We start from the raw sequence: 17,739 nt of genomic DNA, 5'->3' as shown, positions 1-17,739 counted from the left end.
GAATTGGCAGGATTCTTACTTGAAGAGGTCATAGCTAAAAATGGAGAAAACCATCAGGAATTGGACGTGAATTTTGGTAAGTAGATATTAGGGATAGTAAGAGATGTTATATTGTATATATGCATGAACGTGTACTATATGTAGTAGCGTCGAATAGATATACGAAAACTTGTTGTTCGACCCAGCACGGAGAAAGAGAGGTCACTTCTCTATATTCATGACGACGTTGTGTAATGGTTCCTTCATTACTATATGTAGTAGCTAGCGTCGAGTTGAATGAAAACCCTAAATGAAAAAGAATTGAATGGTAAACACAAAAAGGAAAGGGAGACACAATAAGAAACCCCTAAACCCTCCAAAACCCTAAACCCCTCCTTAAAAAAACGTAAACCCCAACGCTTGGCGATGCCTGACGCGTGGCGGCCTTTTAGTCCCGGTTTGTGTTACCAGCCGGGACTAAAGGTCATCCTACCTGAACGCTCCGCAACGGCCATGTGGAGCCCCTTTAGTCCCGGTTCGTAACACAATCGGGACTAAAAAGGGGGGCTTTAGTCCCGATTCCTTAGTCCCGGATGCCTACCCGGGACTAAAGGTCCTTACGAACCGGGACTAATGTCACGTTTTCTACTAGTGCTGGTGGCTTCTCGATCACACAAAAACTCTGTCTTCATAATCATGTACAAGGACGTCACCTCCAACAAACAACCTGTAAATTACATTTCCAACTAAGATATTGGGTCTCAAGGACGAGATTACTTTCTTGGTTACCACAGAGACAATATCTCCCCATACACCACATGTCGGTTCATAGGCGCAAGCTGAAGCTTCAGTATCTGTGTTGAAGATCATGACCAACTTGAACGTGCTCGAGAAGCAATCATCGTGCACATGCCCATCCTCGACATTAGTGCACAACACAATGGCATTCCAATAGTTCCATTTGTCGCCATTAAGCCCCGGTGGAATTGTCAAATGGTTGTGTCGTTCACCAGTGAGTGGATCCCACACAATCAAACCCATTGGCATGGTGGCATGTAGCAAAATTTGGAATAGAACGGCGAGGCCATGACAGCAGCCCATGAAGCGCAACTTCTAGTTGGGGTTGGGGTTGGGGTTGTGCGGCACGAGGAAGCGGGTGGCAAGGATGCAGTCTGACGAGTCAAGGACAGAAGTGAAGATGATCACACCGATGAGTACACCTTGCGAAGAAGCCAAGAATAGGGGGTTTCAGGTGGTGCTTGTGAAAGCGACGGAGGAACTTGTGGTAGGAGAGGATGTCGCTCGAGCGTAGCGCGGGCAGACAAGGGAGGTGCGAAGCAGAGAGGACCACTGTGGAAGGAGGCGAAGGAGGATCTCCTGCAGGAGGTCCTCATTGTCGAGCGGTAGCACCGGCAAGAAATCGAGCCGCCTCAGAATTGAGTCAGGAATCCCCTCGGCTGATGTGATCTAGTGTTCCTAAAATCAAAAGAGCGAAGAGAATCGTCAATAAACAAAACCGAAATCTGGGAAGCAGAATCTCAAAGAGAATGAAGCTAAAAAATACTCCATCCGTTCCAAAATAGATGACTCAATTTTGTACTAACTTTATAAGTATTTATCTGCAGCGCTCACCGTTTCTCGCCGCGAGGAGGGGCCGACTACAAACCTCTGCTTCAACGAGTAGTAAAAACGGGAGTGTAATCTCCTAGCCTAGGACGGACCCACATGTCATGGACTCATATGGACCTCTCCTCGCACGCAACGCGATTCCTTTCTTTTCTGTTGTCCCTTTCATTCATCTCCTTCCCCAAGAAGAAAGGCCGGCGACGCCATGGCCGAGACGGCGTGGGAGCTCGCCGAACTATTCGTCCTCCGCCCGTCCTCGCCATCTTCTTCGCCCTCTCATTCATCCTCCTGAGAGTACGTATGGCGGCCGCCCCGCCTTTTTTTTCTCTCGTCTGGCTGGTTTCCTGATCGAGATCCCTCAGGCTGGTACGTCGCGTGGAGGACGGTGCTGGTGCACGTCCCGCTCGTGCAGGAGGTCACCGGACTACGCCGGAACAAGAAGCCTGCCAAGCCCAAGCCCCCCAACCGCGGCCGCATCGGCAGGTTCTCTTCTACCAGTCGCAGGCAGAAGCGCAGAGGTGAACGAAGTAACCAAGATTAGATTTCTCGGATGTCCCCCAAGGGGCCTAACCAAGATTTTTATTCCGCTTCTGTTCCAGTTCAAGAGTGAGTATCTCAGAAAAAAAGAGTGAGTATCTGATCTGCTGGGATTTGGATGCACTTGGTCTATCCAACAAAGTGGCTTCGGTTAAGTGACAAATATGATGTTATGATTAGCTGCCGCTGGTTGTTTCAGAGCTGCCTGCATCCTAGGGATTATTAGAGCAGCACTTCCAGTCACTCTTAGAGCAAGTCCAACGGACCGATCCAAACGGACGGTGCATTTGTCTGTTTTTTGTCCATTTGGATCGGCCGTCCGCCCGGCGCCCGCCCTTTTTTAGATTTGGGTTGGCAGTGCGCCGAATGCGCCGATCCATTTCATGACCGCGCGCGCCAGCGGCCATGTCGTCGCCCTGGTTTTGGCGCTCCAGCGTGGGGAAAAATCGGCCTAGCGCGCTCTGGTTTTGGCGCTCGAGCGCGCGGGAAAGGTTCGCGCATTTGTTTTGGCCGGCGCTCGTTATAAGAAGGCGTTCCCTCCACACTCTGTCCGCCGCCCACTGGTCTTGCCGCCTCTCACTAGCCTCGTTGACTCTGCGGCACCATGTCGATGCGCCGCCTAGGCGCTTCGGATTTTCGCGGAGTCCGCGAGCGTCGCTCCGGCGCCTTCTCTTCCGAGATCTGGTTTGGCGAGAAACGCCTCATCCTAGGCACCTTCGACACTGCAGAGGAGGCGGCCCGCGCGCACGACGCGGCGGCGTGGCGCCTCCTGAGGCCTTGTCGGGAGATGAATTTTCCCTACGTGTCAAGCCAGCGGGCGCAGGATCTCGCGCCTCTCCCGCGGCTTTTCACCGACGACGATCGTCGTGTCCATCGAAGGCGACAGCGTCGCCTCGCCATCGCCGAGATGGACGTGGAAGCCATGGTTGTGTGGCGTGAACGCTTCCCGCAGGACATCATCGACGAGCGCCAGTTCTACCAGCAAAGAAGGACGGAGAGGGAGGCGAGGAGGACGGAGCGAGCCGCCTATCGAGAGGACAAGCGTGCGCGGAAGCAGGCCGCTCAATTGAGACTGAAGCTACGAGAAACGTCGGAGCGGGACTTCGAGGACGAGCGGTCTGCTGACGCCTACATTCATACGTCGGAGGAGGACATTACCGAGTCGGAGACAAAAAGTGACGAGTAGTTGATCTTTTCTTTTATTTGTGTACACTAGAATTATCTATGTATCCTTTTATCGGAAAAAATGGCCGGCGGCATCGGCGACGGTGTGCTGTTGTATGTGGAGAGGCCAATGTGTCGCCGACCAGCGGGCCCGGGAAGGAGAGAGGGCGAGCGTGTGCGCGTCCGTCTCGTGTCCGCGCCGACGCAAATCCGGCTCAAAATTGGGCCGGGAATGGGTCACCCGCGGACGAAAAACGGACGCGCGTCCATTTGGTTCGACGCGTTGGGCCGACTTTTCTGTCCGCGCCGACCCAAACGGACGGCGGATAAAATGGGTCGCCCCATTGGAGTTGCTCTTAGAGAGCACAACTATTTAACTTGCAGCCATATTGTTTCAAAACTTTTTACCCTTTCTATAAAATTTGCGGGGAACATGGTTGGACAGCAATGCGACTATTGAAGATATTGAGTTTCATGTACCAACCTACCAGTAGAATCAAAAGTCCGAACCGATGGAAAAGGTTGGGCAAATCCATGTATACTTCAACACATGAGAATATCCATAAAGCCGTATTCGCTCACAAAGAGTCATGATTAGAAGTGGCTATATAACCTTTTCTGATATTTGTCATTGTTAACTGAAAAATTGAACATCATAAGTGTGGTTGTTAATTTGGGTAGTTTATCCGTACAGAGTAAGTGGCTGAAACGAGGAACGAGATTCGTAAGCTATTATAATGTATAGACTCTTAACATTCGAGTTATGTTTTGTTGTCTCCCTAGAGTCTTGTTTTTCTTATTTTTATCTCACGCGTACACCAACATTAGAAATTACCTTGCTTTTTCAGTAGTACTTTAATAGCGTCAAGTTTTCTTTTAGATTGTTTTGCCAAAATGGTGCTGAGTTTGTTGATACTAGGTGGCTAATACCTGGCTAGCTAAGTTTGATATCAAATGTTAGTTCGATTACTCTTGTGGACTGTGGTGGGAGGAATTGGTCCATGCTGGTCTTCAGAAAATTCAGACAGGAAGTTAACAGGAAGAGTGTGGCTTGGTGTGTCACAGAGTGGTTATTCAGAGTGGTGCACTCTCTTCAGTTATACCCCAATCATTTCAAATCATGTTGTCCTCACTTGCAAAAGTTATACTCCCTCCGTCCCAAAATAAGTGTCGCTCCTACAACTTTATATGGAGTAGTATCTTATATGACGTTCTGACAAGATAGCCGAGCTTTCCGTATATATGATATAGCCTGGTTTCGCTTTTGCTAGAATACCAAGGTGGAAACCCCTAAACCATGAGATTTCAGAACACACCTAGGCCAGTTTGAGCTCTCTGTTTTTCTTTTCTTTTGCTTTATACACGAACTAACGTGGACATGGTTGTTTAATACTCCTACTGGTTAACAGGAACAGTAAATCAGAAGGACCTCTTAAGGAATAATCTTAGTGACTTGGAAGGAAGCCCCCATCTCGCTCCAATTCAGACTGTTGTACATCCAATGAATTGGCGGATTTTTTTCATTTAGGAGCAGATATCTACATATATGCGTAGTTTGCTTGCAACCCCAAATACACAATAATGTATCCACTGTATATTGCCCCTGTGTAATGTTAAGGATCTTGTAACAAGATTGTACATATGCACATATACTAGAATAGAGACAACACTTGTCCTGTGAAATAACCAGTGTACCATCTGCTCCACAAAAGTTTTCCTTGTCAAGTTGACATCTAGTCATTGGCTCATAATGGACGAGCACTTCCGAAGATGAATATTGCTTTTATCTGATAGGATTATGCCACTTCTTTGGTCATAATCATTGGCTCAATGCAGAGTTTGATCAATGATGGATTCCACCATGGGAAATCCAACAATCATCATTGTTACAACACAGGTCGGGTAATTCACCGAATAGAATTACCGATCTCACACCAACTACTCTACAACATGACACTGTAGTAGGGTTTGCATTGCATGCCCCATCTACAAGGCTCACAGCAACTTCATGCAGTCTTTGCCTTTGACAGGGCCTTCTTCCTCTGGGCAAGCATGTATGTGAACATGTGCGGCCCACCTGCAGTCGTCCAAGTTAAACAACAAAATGTTCCGTGAGGTCCTACTTTGCTTATAGCATCACTTTATTAATGTCAAAGGATGACAATCACTACAAATGCGAAGGGCAAAGGCGAGGTAGGAGGGGTTATGTACCTGGAACATAGACACCGATGGCGATAGCACATGTGTAAAAGTAGTCAAAGGAGAAATTCCATTTGTTAGGCATCTTAACAAAGTATTTCTCGGATACCTGGTCACCCAAAAGATAAAAGTAGTTAGACAAGATTGTTATAAAATGAATAATATGGAGTTTTCTTTTCCTTTTTGGTTATTCTAGTTACCTTGATGTAAGGCAGAGCAATGTAAATCAAACCGACCTCGCTAAGGATGCCGGTAGGATACAATATCATAAATGTGCTATACCTGCATATAAGCAGTGCCACAACAAATGAATGAAGTTCACTTTTAAGATCAAGTTTTTGAAAAGGCAGTAAATTTCCTCTAAATTTGATGAGATGATGCCCTGCTTGGAGCAGAAATAGTACTAACCTGAGCCATAAAAGCCAGGAAGGTGCAAATCCAAGTGTCTCCTTCAAGCCGAAGAAAGAATATCTAATGATCTGCATGAAAACCAACAAACTCCGCATTATGTTACGTTCTCAAATATAGAGGCCATCCAAAATTTCCAATTTGAACCTCGGCAAAGGAAATTTGTAAGAAGTACCTCGGTGATGGACCAGCTGATGACCAAAGAAGTTACAAGAATATGAGATTGTGTCTGCAAAACAAATGTACAAGTGATCAGTCAACATTGTCAAACCAGTTTCTAGTTTCATCAATCCAGTACAACTCACAAGTGATCGGATGGTACCTCCGGAAAGCTCCACAGGATGCCCCATGTAAGAAACAACCTCGATCCTATTTGTGGAAGGGTTGCAGTGACCGGAGACCTCACCAACCCTAAAATTCAGATTATTACAACAATTACTAAAGATGAATAGATACCAAAAGAGTGACCAAGAGCAATCTTGTTTTGAAAATCTGATACTTGACGATTTTTGAAGAAAAGTAAGAATAACTTCATACCTACAAGCCCATGAAGAATCTGCGCCCACCAAGCAGCACGAGCGCCAGTGCCAGGCAAACACAAGATTGTCAGTAACTCTCAAACTTGGATGTGCAAAGAAATAAAGTAGATTGCTACTGTATATATATAACTCCAGAAAGAATTAGGACACCACATTAAATTCAGAACAAAGTTGTAATAAGCACGGAAATAACAATGGAGTTGAATCATCATCGCGGTGTTTCGACAAGTCTCTCATAGCGGTACTCGGCTCGGTTTGCAGAGTAATCTGGTCGATTTGGGGCACCGCATTCAGACCGTTTTTACTGTTTGGTCAACTCCATTTTGTCTCTGCCTTAACTCAGTTCAGAGCAGTAATCCATCCTACTTGATCTATATGAGAAACCACGCCTTAAGAGGGTAAAAGTTACTGCATATTTTGACTGACATTCATGCTCTTTTACCAAGTCAAAGTTTGAAACTAGGAGTCAACTCAAAGAGGTGGGAGAGAGGGGGGAAGAAGATAAGAGAAGAGAAGCAGACCTCCATGACGGCGGCGGTCTGCGCGAGCTGCAGCGGGCGCTCGACGGCGGCATAGACGCCCTCATGGCCGCCGTCCAGCAGCGCCGTGACCGCGTAGTAGAGCACCTGCGCCCTGCCAACCAAAGAAAGAGATCCGAACTGGTCAGACCCAAAGCAAGCAACCAGAGATCCATCCATCCATACATCTATCCAAGGAAAGGAGAGCCGGAGGCGCACCATCCGACGAAGACGACCCAGTTGTAGACGGAGAGGTAGAGCCGCCGCACCGCCGACCCGACGCCGGCCATTCTAGACTAGAAGACGCCGCAGGGCTCTGGATGCGCCTGCAGCGGATCAAATAATGGCCGCCGATGTCCCGCTACAACACGGAGGCGGAAGGAAGAAATAGCACGCGGCGTTGCTCGGGTCGGGGAGTTGGATTAGGAGGCGGCTGGCCAACAAACTCTGCCGCAATCGGTTTGAATCTGGAAGGAATCTGACGAGATCGGATCGGATCGTTCGGACAGGACGAGCGAGTGAGAGAGTGGTGGGCAGCAGCAGCTCGTGGCAGTTAGTTATTGCCGCTGCAGCTGCTCGCATCTACCCAACCAACCGCCCGCCGCCCAAATCCAGCTTGCTCAATCCCCACCACACGCGCCATTTCTTCATCGCGCACGCAATTCCAGGCAGATGATTCTGCTGCCCGCACCGTTTTCAGTAGCTCTCGGAGCAGATCCAACAGCTCAGCTAACACAACAAACTTCAGAACAGAGCACGACCGTACACACGCCGAAAGCGCGGCGGATCAAGAAACTTCACGCAAAAATTGCTTCCATGTTTTCAGCAGCACGCTGTAATGGTGGATGTTACAGTATCTGTCAATACTCAATCGCAACAAAACTGTGAGTTACAAGGGGGTACAACGGGGGAAGATCGGTGCCTTGGCTAGCTACAGTGCGGCGGCGATGATCCCCAGCTCGGCGCAGAGCGGCTCGACCTCCTCCTCCCCCAGCAACGAGAGGGCGGCGAGACCGTAGTAAGAATGGTAGATGTCTGGCAACTCGTCGTCTGGGAATTTCGAGAAGCCTCCGTACTGCTCGTTGAAGCAAACAATCGAGAAAAAAAAACAAGTCAGTAAGGAGCGGTGATGTAGGCCAGTTTGAAAACTTGATTTAAGGTTTTATATTTTGTTGAAATCTCAGAAAAAAAGTTGCCGATGGAGGCTCTAGTTTGGGATAATTACGCATGTCTGGCAGGTGAGCAGAAACTCCCGCAGAGCGCCGTGGTCGATCAAGTGGTAGGCGCCAATCATCTTCAACACGCCTCCAATCCTGAATGAATGAAGACGAGTCAAATGGGCAGCAAACAAATTTTTGTCAAGGTTGCTGCTACCGCTTGCTTCTCAGCCAAATAGCAGTGTACACAAGACTGTTAATATGCTAACCAGAAAGCGTAGCACGTATCGCTTGGCTTGTTTCTTCTGCCCTGAAATCCCCCGTCTGCTGCTTGCCTCTACACAATATTACTGCAATGCGTCAGTAATGTTCACGCTTAGAGCTAATAAAGACATTTTTGCTAATAATTCAGATTTAGTTCTCATGTAGCCTATTGTGCACTTTTACATCATGTAAAAGGGCAAATTTTAACGGATAACTGCAGATACACAATTGAGCAGGATTTGACCTGAAGGCACCACTCCAGGAGCAATTGTACGTCAATCGGCGCAGACTCTCGTGAGTTCGATGCCAAATCAACTTGAATGAAACCCATTAGATATAGGGCCGCAACAGCACAGAAAGTTCCCCCACCTGGCTCACTAACACAAAGTCATACAATGAGAATCCATAACCAATAGCGCAATTGCAAAACAAAGACTTGACTTAGTTGCCTACCATGAGATTCTGAACCAGGAACCATGCCAAAGCCACCGTCATATGACTGCATTGCAGTAGAAATAAGAATCAGAAAAGGCAAATAGCATGGTGCAGGACACCATTACATCATTGCAAACTACGACGCATTAGGAATTACTTGTCGCAGAAATGGATGTATCTAGAACTAAAAAATGTCTAGATACATCCATTTCTACGACAAGTAATTCCGAACGGAGGGAATACGACGCATTAGGAATTTTCGCAAGCCAACCTGGCAGTTAAGAATGTATTCTTTGGCCTTTTCCTTGTCCATTCCTGACCAGTCTTTTAGCATTGAGCAGATCGCAGCTGAGAAAGCTCAAATGCATCAAATTATTATCAACCAAAAAAAATCAAGTATTTGCATTATACAGAGAACAGTGCTCCTCACCTGCACAGTAAACAAAGCGTAGGTCTGTTTCCGCACCAATATGAGTAGGCATGAAGCTATAAAAAGATGAATGCCAAGTTAGCTAATAACCAAAATGTATTGAATGTCAGATGCACAAAATCAAAGCCTTCTGGGTTGACTAATAAAACATGTAACAAAGCAAAATGTGCAGAGAAGCACTAGACTACTTGCAAGCATTTAGGAGGATCATAACAGTACAGCACCTCAACATTCTAGTACAAATACGCACCATAAAAGTGATATTTACCAGTGTAAAGTTTGCTGCAATGAGAGTACATGGTTTAAGTTCATGCAGATGAAATAACACATGGTATGAAAAGGTTATAATTAATGCTATGTTCCTGAAACAGAACTATAATGAAGGATGTGGACTGTGAACCAACCATGGGGTGCTATGAAAATCGTAAAACAGCATGTGAGGTATGTGACTAGGTGAAACTATTCGGGTGATTCCTAGAAATTATTCTAGTGATAATGTCAATGCAGGTAGTAGATGGAAATACTTAGATACTTCCCAGGTAAATTTTGAAGTCTAATAGTCTAAGTACCATGGAGACCAAAGCTAAACACATACCTTCCATCTGGTTGCTGGAGTTTTTTCATCGACAATAGAAGAACCTTGCTATCAAGGTTTAGTACATCATAACCTACAATCTTCAACGTAGCAAGGGCCGAATAAGTGCTTGCTAGATGACTACCATTATGACAAGGGTCCTGAAACAGAGCACATGTCAGTATATGGAACTATCACAAATAAATAAATGAATGGCAAAAATGTGGATGAGACAAGGTTGAGTTAAGCATTAATCACCCATACCTTCACCAAATTTGAGGGAAACTTAGTTGTTCTAGAGCCACAGAATCCATAAAATTGCCCTACAAATGAGTGAACTGTTATGTAATAAACATATTGCATTTAGAAATACGAATTATATAAGTAACGGAGAAACCTTACCATTGTCTAAGTTGACGTTTGCCTCAGGGTGTACTTGAAACGACAGAACCCATTTGGCAATTTGATCCTTGTTAACCTAAAAAAAAAAGATAGGTACACAAATTATTACTACATTACTTCTTCCTAAGCGGTCAAGGTGCATAGGTAAACTGAAATTCCCCCAATAAACAATTCAGCTAGCAACCTAACATGGTTGATCATTCTAAAAGAACTTCAAGTCACAAAAGTGATTGCTGGCAGATAGCTTTTACTTATTTTATGCAAATGCTATTCATTTAAAGGCTCGGAAGATGTAGAACTTCTTTGATATTTCTATATCTGGTTTATGTAATTCACCAGAGGGAAGGTATGCTGATTGATAAACCTGGAAGGTTATTATCATGTGTTCACACAAGCAATCAACATTGAGAAGGATGCCCTTAATTGCTAACCAACTAGACAGCTCCCAACTGCACGAAGAATTCAGCCAAATTCTTATGGGGCTTAGACCAAATAACCAAAACTGAGGGCACCAGTGCCACTTTGTTGCTACAAACCAGCATCAACATCATCTGGGTCCCTTTGCTCTTATCACCAGACACCGAACCTTGTTGAACTTAGTTATGACATCTAGTTGTCAGGCAGGTCTGCATCCAATAACCTCGCTAACCTCTAACTACTTGGGAGTTAAAGTCTTAGTGGACTGGGTAGTGGACTCAAATGCTTAAGCCTTGCAGCTAGCAGTCGCTGTTACAAGCATTCCACGACGTTGATCTGCGAACTGCACTGCGTGTCCCCATATTCGTGACTAATTGCATTTATCGCTTATGAACACTACTCAAACCTGCTCCTAGAAATACATCAAATCATTTTTTTCATACTTCTAATTGTGCACAAGCATCCGTTGTTCTGAACCAGACCAGACCTACTGTCTGATGGCGAATTGCCTTGAAAAATATGTACTGTTCGATGGTTGATTAGAGTGTTCAATACGTGGAGTGACTGTTTTTAATCCTTAATAATAATAATAATACTTGCTCCTGTACATATCCTTGCAATTCGATTCGAAAATAAATACAGGGCAGCTTTATTTCAGTCGCCGCAACCAATTTTTTCAAAATTTTGCCACCCTTTTCTGGTTTTCTTTTACGTACTACATCGTAGTGCAGAAAACTACTGATGTGTGTGCGCATCCTTTTTTCCGCATAACAATTAGGCGTAGATAAACTCAGCACAAGCATACAGTGTCCTACTAGTATAAACAGTACACCCGAGATCCAAAGCTATGAACAGAGGACAGCCACATCTAGACCATGACAGAATACAGATCAGTCGAAAACTCCCTAGAATTCCGCGCAATTCGTGCAACCGTGGACAGAGTACACGCCCAGAGGGAGCGCAATGGGGTAGATCTCAGCTCGGCTTACCCGGTCGAGCTCCCGGAGGAGGGAGAGGCCGGCGACGGCGAAGTAGGCGAGGGTGAGGTGGTTGACCTCCTGCGTGGCGTAGCCGTCGGGGAGCTCGGACGACATGAGCTCCAGGAACGCCGCGTGGCGCGCGCGCGCGAACCCGGCCGGCCCCTCCCCCTGGTCCCCCATCTCCGGCGGTCGTCGGCCGTGGAAAGTGAAGGCCTCTCCTCCTCGCCGCCGATTGGTCTGGCCGGTACGGGAGCACGAATCCTGGCGCCCTTTGGACTTTGGAGGGAGATGAGATGAGATGACGGTCCCACTTGTGTCCGGTTTCCGACCGTGCCGTACTACACTTTTGTTTTTTGTTTTGTTTTTCGAGCGGGTATCGTATTCCTTGCCATCTCTTCTCCGTGACGAACTATAGGGCACGACGCAGTACTTTTTTTAAGGAATATATGTCGTTTTATTGATTAAGCATAAATCAAGAGCGAGTGCCTCTCGAAAACAATCCGGGGTTATGTGAAATATAGTCACTGGACTAGAGGACTCACAAGAATATGTGCCGCGACAATCGACAAGCGATTGACTAAAGCGAACGGATGAGAAGAACGACACCAACCCATTGATATCAGCAATGATGAGCCCCACGGGCAAGCAAGCCATCATCGAAGCATTGATTCTGTGGATAATTGACAGACTGTGTGACTAAAAGGCGACCCTTTGGAAGGACTTCTTGATGGTTGAGAGCCACTTGTAACATCGTGACTTAATAGGAATGATAGTCTGCACGGTTGTCTTGGACTGATCCTCGGCCCATGCCAACGCAAGGCCCACATCAGCCCGCACTCAGTCCGGCGCCACGTACGACGTAGGGAACGCCGCCCGACGCACCTGCTCGGCTGTCACCGTCATGGTGTGCAAGGAGAAGGTGGAGGTGGCCTCCTCCTCCTTCTTCACGATGACCAGCGACGATGATGTCGGGTTGGCAACGTCTGCCCCTTGTCGTGCCGAAAGAAACGGCGCAACGGGGAGGCCATTGGATGATGACTTGTACTGGCTACGTGGCAGGATGCCAAGTCCACCCTCACACAGCGTCGCGGCAGGACGTCGGCTTCTCCTTGATACGTTGTCCGATTTGGATGCCGCAATTGGGCGGCAAGGGCAATGACGGGCCGCGGTCGAAGAACGACCGCTCAAGGAGCACCTCAAGCTGCCGCACGTACTTATCGTCCGTCCGCACGGCCTCGACGAGGAGGGGTCGCTGCTACCGGTCCTCGCCGTCGGAGAAGAGCGTCACCTCCGTCTTGCCAGTCGGAGTGGTGGGCCCTGATGGACCATGGGCAACAACACCACAATCTAAAGCCCTCTTGTGAATCCTCCTGACAGCGCATATTTTCCATCATGATTGTTTACGATAGAGAAGAAAGAAGAGGAGAGGCGGTGATGTATGGAGGAGATGGGTTAGGGTTTGCCGGTGCGGCATGACTGCTTAAATAACCAGGGCGGGTGGACCGGCACCGCTTCAATGCAGGCACAACACCCAGAGAGACTTCTCGGTCACCATGCCCGCATTGAAGCGGTTCCGACCAGCCGCCCGGTCACGCCGGCCTAACCGGCATGAATGTAGGTAGGCAGTTGTTCGATCGCATCTGCTCTGAGCGGCACTCAATATGCGGCGAGGCTTTTAGCTAGTGTGAAGAATATAACAATGGGCCTAGGATTTGACGGGAAACAACTGATTTGGTAAAAGTAAAAAAGCTGGGGCAGAAGACGTCTGCCTCCAAAAACGCGGCACCCACGAACAGAGGAGGGCGCCAGCGGCGATTGCCGGCAGCACTCCCGCTGGACGGAGAGCAGGCGGATGTGCTCATGGGGAGGTCGTTCTACTATCTTCTCCGGAGCCAGTCCATGGACGATGGCGAGCTTCAAATCAAGGACAATGTCGATTTGGCGCGGCGGGGCGGACGGCCGCTGGGTGTGAGACAGGGCATCTCTGTAGGTTCTCCGGTGAAATTGGAGCGTGGTGCTGGTTGGCTCGGAATGCTAGAAAAGGCCGATGCTTTGGCTGGGAATCGACGGCGGCCGCGCTTGGTTGTAGGTCGGAGAGGAGGAAGAGAAGGCACGTGCACGTGCACGTGGCGAGGGATCAGATTGAGGATGGAAAGCGGCTTTGGCTTATGGAGGAGGGGAGGAGATGGGTCCGCAACGGAGGTATGCCGGAGGCGGAGAAGACGGCAACCGCGGCGACGCGTCTCCTTCTCCCTCACCCGAGCGGGCCGAGAGGAGCAGAGGAACTGTGTTACTTTGTCTGCGGGCAGAGCCAGAGCATGGATGACCTTGAGCGGCAATGTCGATTCAGGCGGGGTGGACAGCTGTGCGTGATGGGAGGGACTGGGGTGAAATTGGAATGCACGACATGGGAGAAAAGGCGGGTGCTTTCGCCTGGAATGGTCGGCATTGTTGGTTTGGTCGGTCGGCGACTCCCGGCACCATATTCCGCTGGACGAAGAGCGTGCTCATGGGCATGGGGAGGTCGCTCTGCTATCTTGTCCAGAGTCGTCAGTCCATGGACGACGAGGAGGAGCTTCAAATCTACGACAATGTCTATTCTGTCCGGTGAAATTTGAGCATGGGAAGGGAGGACTGGTGATTCGGTCGCTCGGAAGGTGAGAAAAGGCTGCCTGCTTTGGATGATGACTTGTACTGGCTACGTGGCAGGATGCCAAGTCCACCCTCACACAGCGTCGCGGCAGGACGTCGGCTTCTCCTTGATGCGTTGTCCGATCTGGATGCCGCAATTGGGCGGCAAGGGCAATGACGGGCCGCGGTCGAAGAACGACAGCTCGAGGAGCACCTCAAGCTGCCGCACGTACTTATCGTCCGTCCGCACGGCCTCGACGGGGAGGGGTCGCTGCTACCGGTCCTCGCCGTCTGAGAAGAGCGTCACCTCCGTCTTGCCAGTCGGAGTGGTGGGCCCTGATGGACCATGGGCAACAACACCACAATCTAAAGCCCTCTTGTGAACCCTCCTGACAGCGCGGATTTTCCATCATGATTGTTTGCGATAGAGAAGAGAGAAGAGGAGAGGCGGTGATGTATGGAGGAGATGGGTTAGGGTTTGCTGGTGCGGCCTGACTGCTTAAATAACCAGGGCGGGTGGACCGGCACCGCTTCAATGCAGGCACAACACCCAGAGAGACTGCTTGGTCACCATGCTCGCATTGAAGCGGCTCCGACCAGCCGCCCGGTCACGTTGGCCTAACCGGCATGAATGTAGGTAGGTAGTTGTTCGATCGCGTCTGCTCTGAGTGGCACTCAATATGCGGCGAGGCTTTTGGAGCAGAATGCATGTTAGTGGTTTTGGGTTGGATTGCTCAATCAAGCGTTTATCATGGTAAATGTCCAGACGCCCGCAAACCTTTCACTGGTTTGCTTCCAGGTGGTGGGATTTTGGACTTTCGGACTAATCTACAAACGTTTGATACACGATATTGGATGACAAAAAATGTTCAATTCATGTAGTCCAAATATGTCAGGGCCTTTTAGTGTTCGGCGTTGGAGTTTCCCTAGGGTAGTTTGCGGGTATTATATTCCTTGCTATCTCTTTTCCGTGACTAACTATGGAGTTGAAGCTTATCATTTCAACAAAGCCATCACAATGGAAACTTTCTACTCCATAGCCTCCTTCGTGGCTCATGTGGGGCCATCCACCTCTCTTCCTTTCTCCTTTTTGTCATAGCATCTTTGAATGGACCCTTAAAGTTTAACTTCTCAAACCATTTTTTTTGCGAGATCAACTTCTCAAACCTTAACTCTTCAATTTGAGGAATCATTAGAAAACACGACCTTAAGCGAACTCTATGACCTCAAATGAATTAGACTCCACATGAATATCTCTCTCCCTCTTCTTCCTTCTTCCTTCTTCCTTCACGCAACGATGACTTTTCGGCACTAGATGATTCATGAGCTAGCTGGTACCTAGGATAGATGATGTGCAAAGGTAAATTGATAGAGGCTCACCGTGCGGATGTAAACTGTGCAACAAAGTAGTCGAGAAAATATGCCAAATTCGTTCCCATGGACCATGGCTTGGGCGCTTCTTCGTCTGAATGGGTTCTTCCCCTCATCCTCCTCCTAGGGACGCGATGGCATGGTCTGGAACACAAGGATTCACCGGAACCGGCGATGACGGCCGACGACCACTTTTTTCGTGTACATTTTCCTCATGTGCGTGAACTTTTCCTCTTTGTAGGTGTTCCTCCATGCTGCAGTTTTGCTCGTGGCCTGAGGCGATGGGAGGAGAGCTGCTGGGTTAGGGACGACGAGGTGAAGATCCATCATGGCCCAAACGACAAAGACGACGAAAAAATGAAGGAAAAAATATCATCGGATTCTCGCCGGAATTTGGCGGTGGGAGGTTGACAGGTCTGCTGGGTGTCGGTGATGTCTACTACACAACATTCTTCTTGTAGACGTTGTTGGGCCTCCAAGTGCAGAGGTTTGTAGGACAGTAGCAAATTTCCCGCAAGTGGATGACCTAAGTTTTATCAATCCGTGGGAGGTGTAGGATGAAGATGGTCTCTCTCAAACGACCCTGCAACCAAATAACAAAGAGTCTCTATGTCCCCAACACACCCAATACAATGGTAAATTGTATAGGTGCACTAGTTTGGCGAAGAGATGGTGATACAAGTGCAATATGGATGGTAGATATAGGTTTTTGTAATCTGAAATTATAAAAACAGCAAGGTAACTATTGATAAAAGTGAGCACAAACGGTATTGCAATGCGTTGACACAAGGCCTAGGGTTCATACTTTCACTGGTGCAAGTTCAACAATAATAACATAATTGGATCATATAACTATCCCTCAACATGCAACAAAGTGTCACTCCAAAGTCACTAATAGCGGAGAACAAACGAAGAGATTATGGTAGGGTACGAAACCACCTCAAAGTTATCCTTTCTGATCGATCTATTCAAGAGTCCGTAGTAAAATAACATGAAGCTATTCTTTCCCTTCGATCTATCATAGAGTTCGTACTAGAATAACACCATAAGACACAAATCAACCAAAACCCTAATGTCACCTAGATACTCCAATGTCACCGCAAGTATCCGTGGGTATGATTATACGATATGCATCACACAATCTTAGATTCATCTATTCAACCAACACAAAGAACTTCAAAGAGTGCCCCAAAGTTTCTACCAAAGAGTCAAGACGAAAACGTGTGCCAACCCCTATGCATAAGTTCACGGAACTCGCAAGTTGATCACCAAAACATACATCAATTGGATCACGTGATATCCCATTGTCACCACAGATAAGCACATGCAAGACATACATCAAGTGTTCTCAAATCCTTAAAGACTCAATCCGATAAGATAACTTTAAAGGGAAAACTCAATCCATTACAAGAGAGTAGAGGGGGAGAAACATCATAAGATCCAACTATAATAGCAAAGCTCGCGATACATCAAGATCGTGTCAAATCAAGAACACGAGAGAGAGAGAGAGATCAAACACATAGCTACTGGTACATACCCTCAGCCCCGAGGGTGAACTACTCCCTCCTCGTCATGGAGAGCACCGGGATGATGAACCCTCCGGCAGGGTGCCGGAACAGGGTCCCGATTGGTTTTTGGTGGCTACAGAGGCTTGCGGCGGCGGAACTCCCGATCTATTCTGCTCCCCGATGTTTTGAGGGTATATGGATATATATATAGGTGAAAGAAGTCGGTAAGGGGAGCCACAAGGGGCCCACGAGGTTGGGGGGCGAGCCTAGGGGGCAGGCGCGCCTCCCTGCCTCGTGGCCACCTTGAAGCTTCCCTGACTTCAACTCCAAGTCTCCTGGATCATGTTCGTTCCAAAAATCACGCTCCCGAAGGTTTCATTCCGTTTGGACTCCGTTTGATATTCCTTTTCTGCGAAACACTGAAACAAGGGGAAAAATAGAAACTGGCACTGGGCTCTGGGTTAATAGGTTAGTCCCAAAAATAATATAAAAGTGCATAGTAAAGCCCATTAAACATCCAAGATGGATAATATAATAGCATGAATACTTCATAAATTATAGATACGTTGGAGACGTATCAGCATCCCCAAGCTTAATTCC

At 47.8% G+C, this 17,739-nt stretch overlaps 2 protein-coding genes and 1 long non-coding RNA gene across 3 annotated transcripts; 1 reads left to right on the top strand and 2 right to left on the bottom strand.

The window, feature by feature from the left end:
- The first annotated feature begins 1,756 nt into the window (after positions 1 to 1,756).
- On the top strand, positions 1,757 to 2,340 carry LOC123077161 (uncharacterized). The gene is made up of 2 exons (XR_006436467.1): positions 1,757 to 1,899; positions 1,968 to 2,340. It is a non-coding gene; the product is annotated as an uncharacterized lncRNA (long non-coding RNA).
- A 2,728-nt stretch (positions 2,341 to 5,068) lies between these two features.
- LOC123077160 (very-long-chain (3R)-3-hydroxyacyl-CoA dehydratase PASTICCINO 2A) lies at positions 5,069 to 7,570 on the bottom strand. The gene is made up of 9 exons (XM_044499373.1): positions 7,190 to 7,570; positions 6,974 to 7,085; positions 6,451 to 6,469; positions 6,236 to 6,324; positions 6,089 to 6,142; positions 5,914 to 5,984; positions 5,706 to 5,787; positions 5,518 to 5,614; positions 5,069 to 5,383 (listed from the first exon to the last, which is right to left on the bottom strand). The coding sequence occupies exons 1-9, from the start codon at positions 7,258 to 7,260 to the stop codon at positions 5,313 to 5,315; spliced, it is 666 nt and encodes a 221-aa protein (XP_044355308.1). The 5' UTR covers positions 7,261 to 7,570; the 3' UTR covers positions 5,069 to 5,312.
- A 196-nt stretch (positions 7,571 to 7,766) lies between these two features.
- Positions 7,767 to 11,927, bottom strand: LOC123077158 (geranylgeranyl transferase type-1 subunit beta). Its single transcript, XM_044499372.1, has 11 exons — positions 11,639 to 11,927; positions 10,233 to 10,308; positions 10,095 to 10,153; positions 9,852 to 9,991; positions 9,257 to 9,312; positions 9,098 to 9,174; positions 8,845 to 8,890; positions 8,636 to 8,760; positions 8,397 to 8,464; positions 8,196 to 8,283; positions 7,767 to 8,045 (listed from the first exon to the last, which is right to left on the bottom strand). Exons 1-11 carry the CDS (start codon positions 11,807 to 11,809, stop codon positions 7,902 to 7,904), a joined length of 1,050 nt encoding a protein of 349 aa, XP_044355307.1. The 5' UTR covers positions 11,810 to 11,927; the 3' UTR covers positions 7,767 to 7,901.
- Between the last annotated feature and the right edge of the window lie 5,812 nt (positions 11,928 to 17,739).

Source organism: Triticum aestivum, chromosome 3D (assembly GCF_018294505.1).
Source record: "Triticum aestivum cultivar Chinese Spring chromosome 3D, IWGSC CS RefSeq v2.1, whole genome shotgun sequence".
In the NCBI taxonomy this organism is placed as follows: domain Eukaryota; kingdom Viridiplantae; phylum Streptophyta; class Magnoliopsida; order Poales; family Poaceae; genus Triticum; species Triticum aestivum.
The sequence above is the reverse complement of the archived record's forward strand: the minus strand, read 5'-3'. Positions and strand labels throughout refer to the sequence as shown.

What these genes read in the sequence shown, in the direction of transcription:
- LOC123077158 (XM_044499372.1), bottom strand. Translation starts at nt 11,809, where the DNA reads ATGGGGGACCAGGGGGAGGGGCCGGCCGGGTTCGCGCGCGCGCGCCAC. An exon ending in CTCCAGCAACCAGATGGAAG is followed by an intron (nt 9,313 to 9,851) that starts GTATGTGTTTAG and finishes ATCTTTTTATAG; the next exon opens with CTTCATGCCTACTCATATTG. An exon ending in GATACGTGCTACGCTTTCTG is followed by an intron (nt 8,284 to 8,396) that starts GTTAGCATATTA and finishes TCATTCATTCAG; the next exon opens with GATTGGAGGCGTGTTGAAGA.
- LOC123077160 (XM_044499373.1), bottom strand. Translation starts at nt 7,260, where the DNA reads ATGGCCGGCGTCGGGTCGGCGGTGCGGCGGCTCTACCTCTCCGTCTAC. An exon ending in TCCTGGCTTTTATGGCTCAG is followed by an intron (nt 5,788 to 5,913) that starts GTTAGTACTATT and finishes GCTTATATGCAG; the next exon opens with GTATAGCACATTTATGATAT. An exon ending in TTGCTCTGCCTTACATCAAG is followed by an intron (nt 5,615 to 5,705) that starts GTAACTAGAATA and finishes TTGGGTGACCAG; the next exon opens with GTATCCGAGAAATACTTTGT.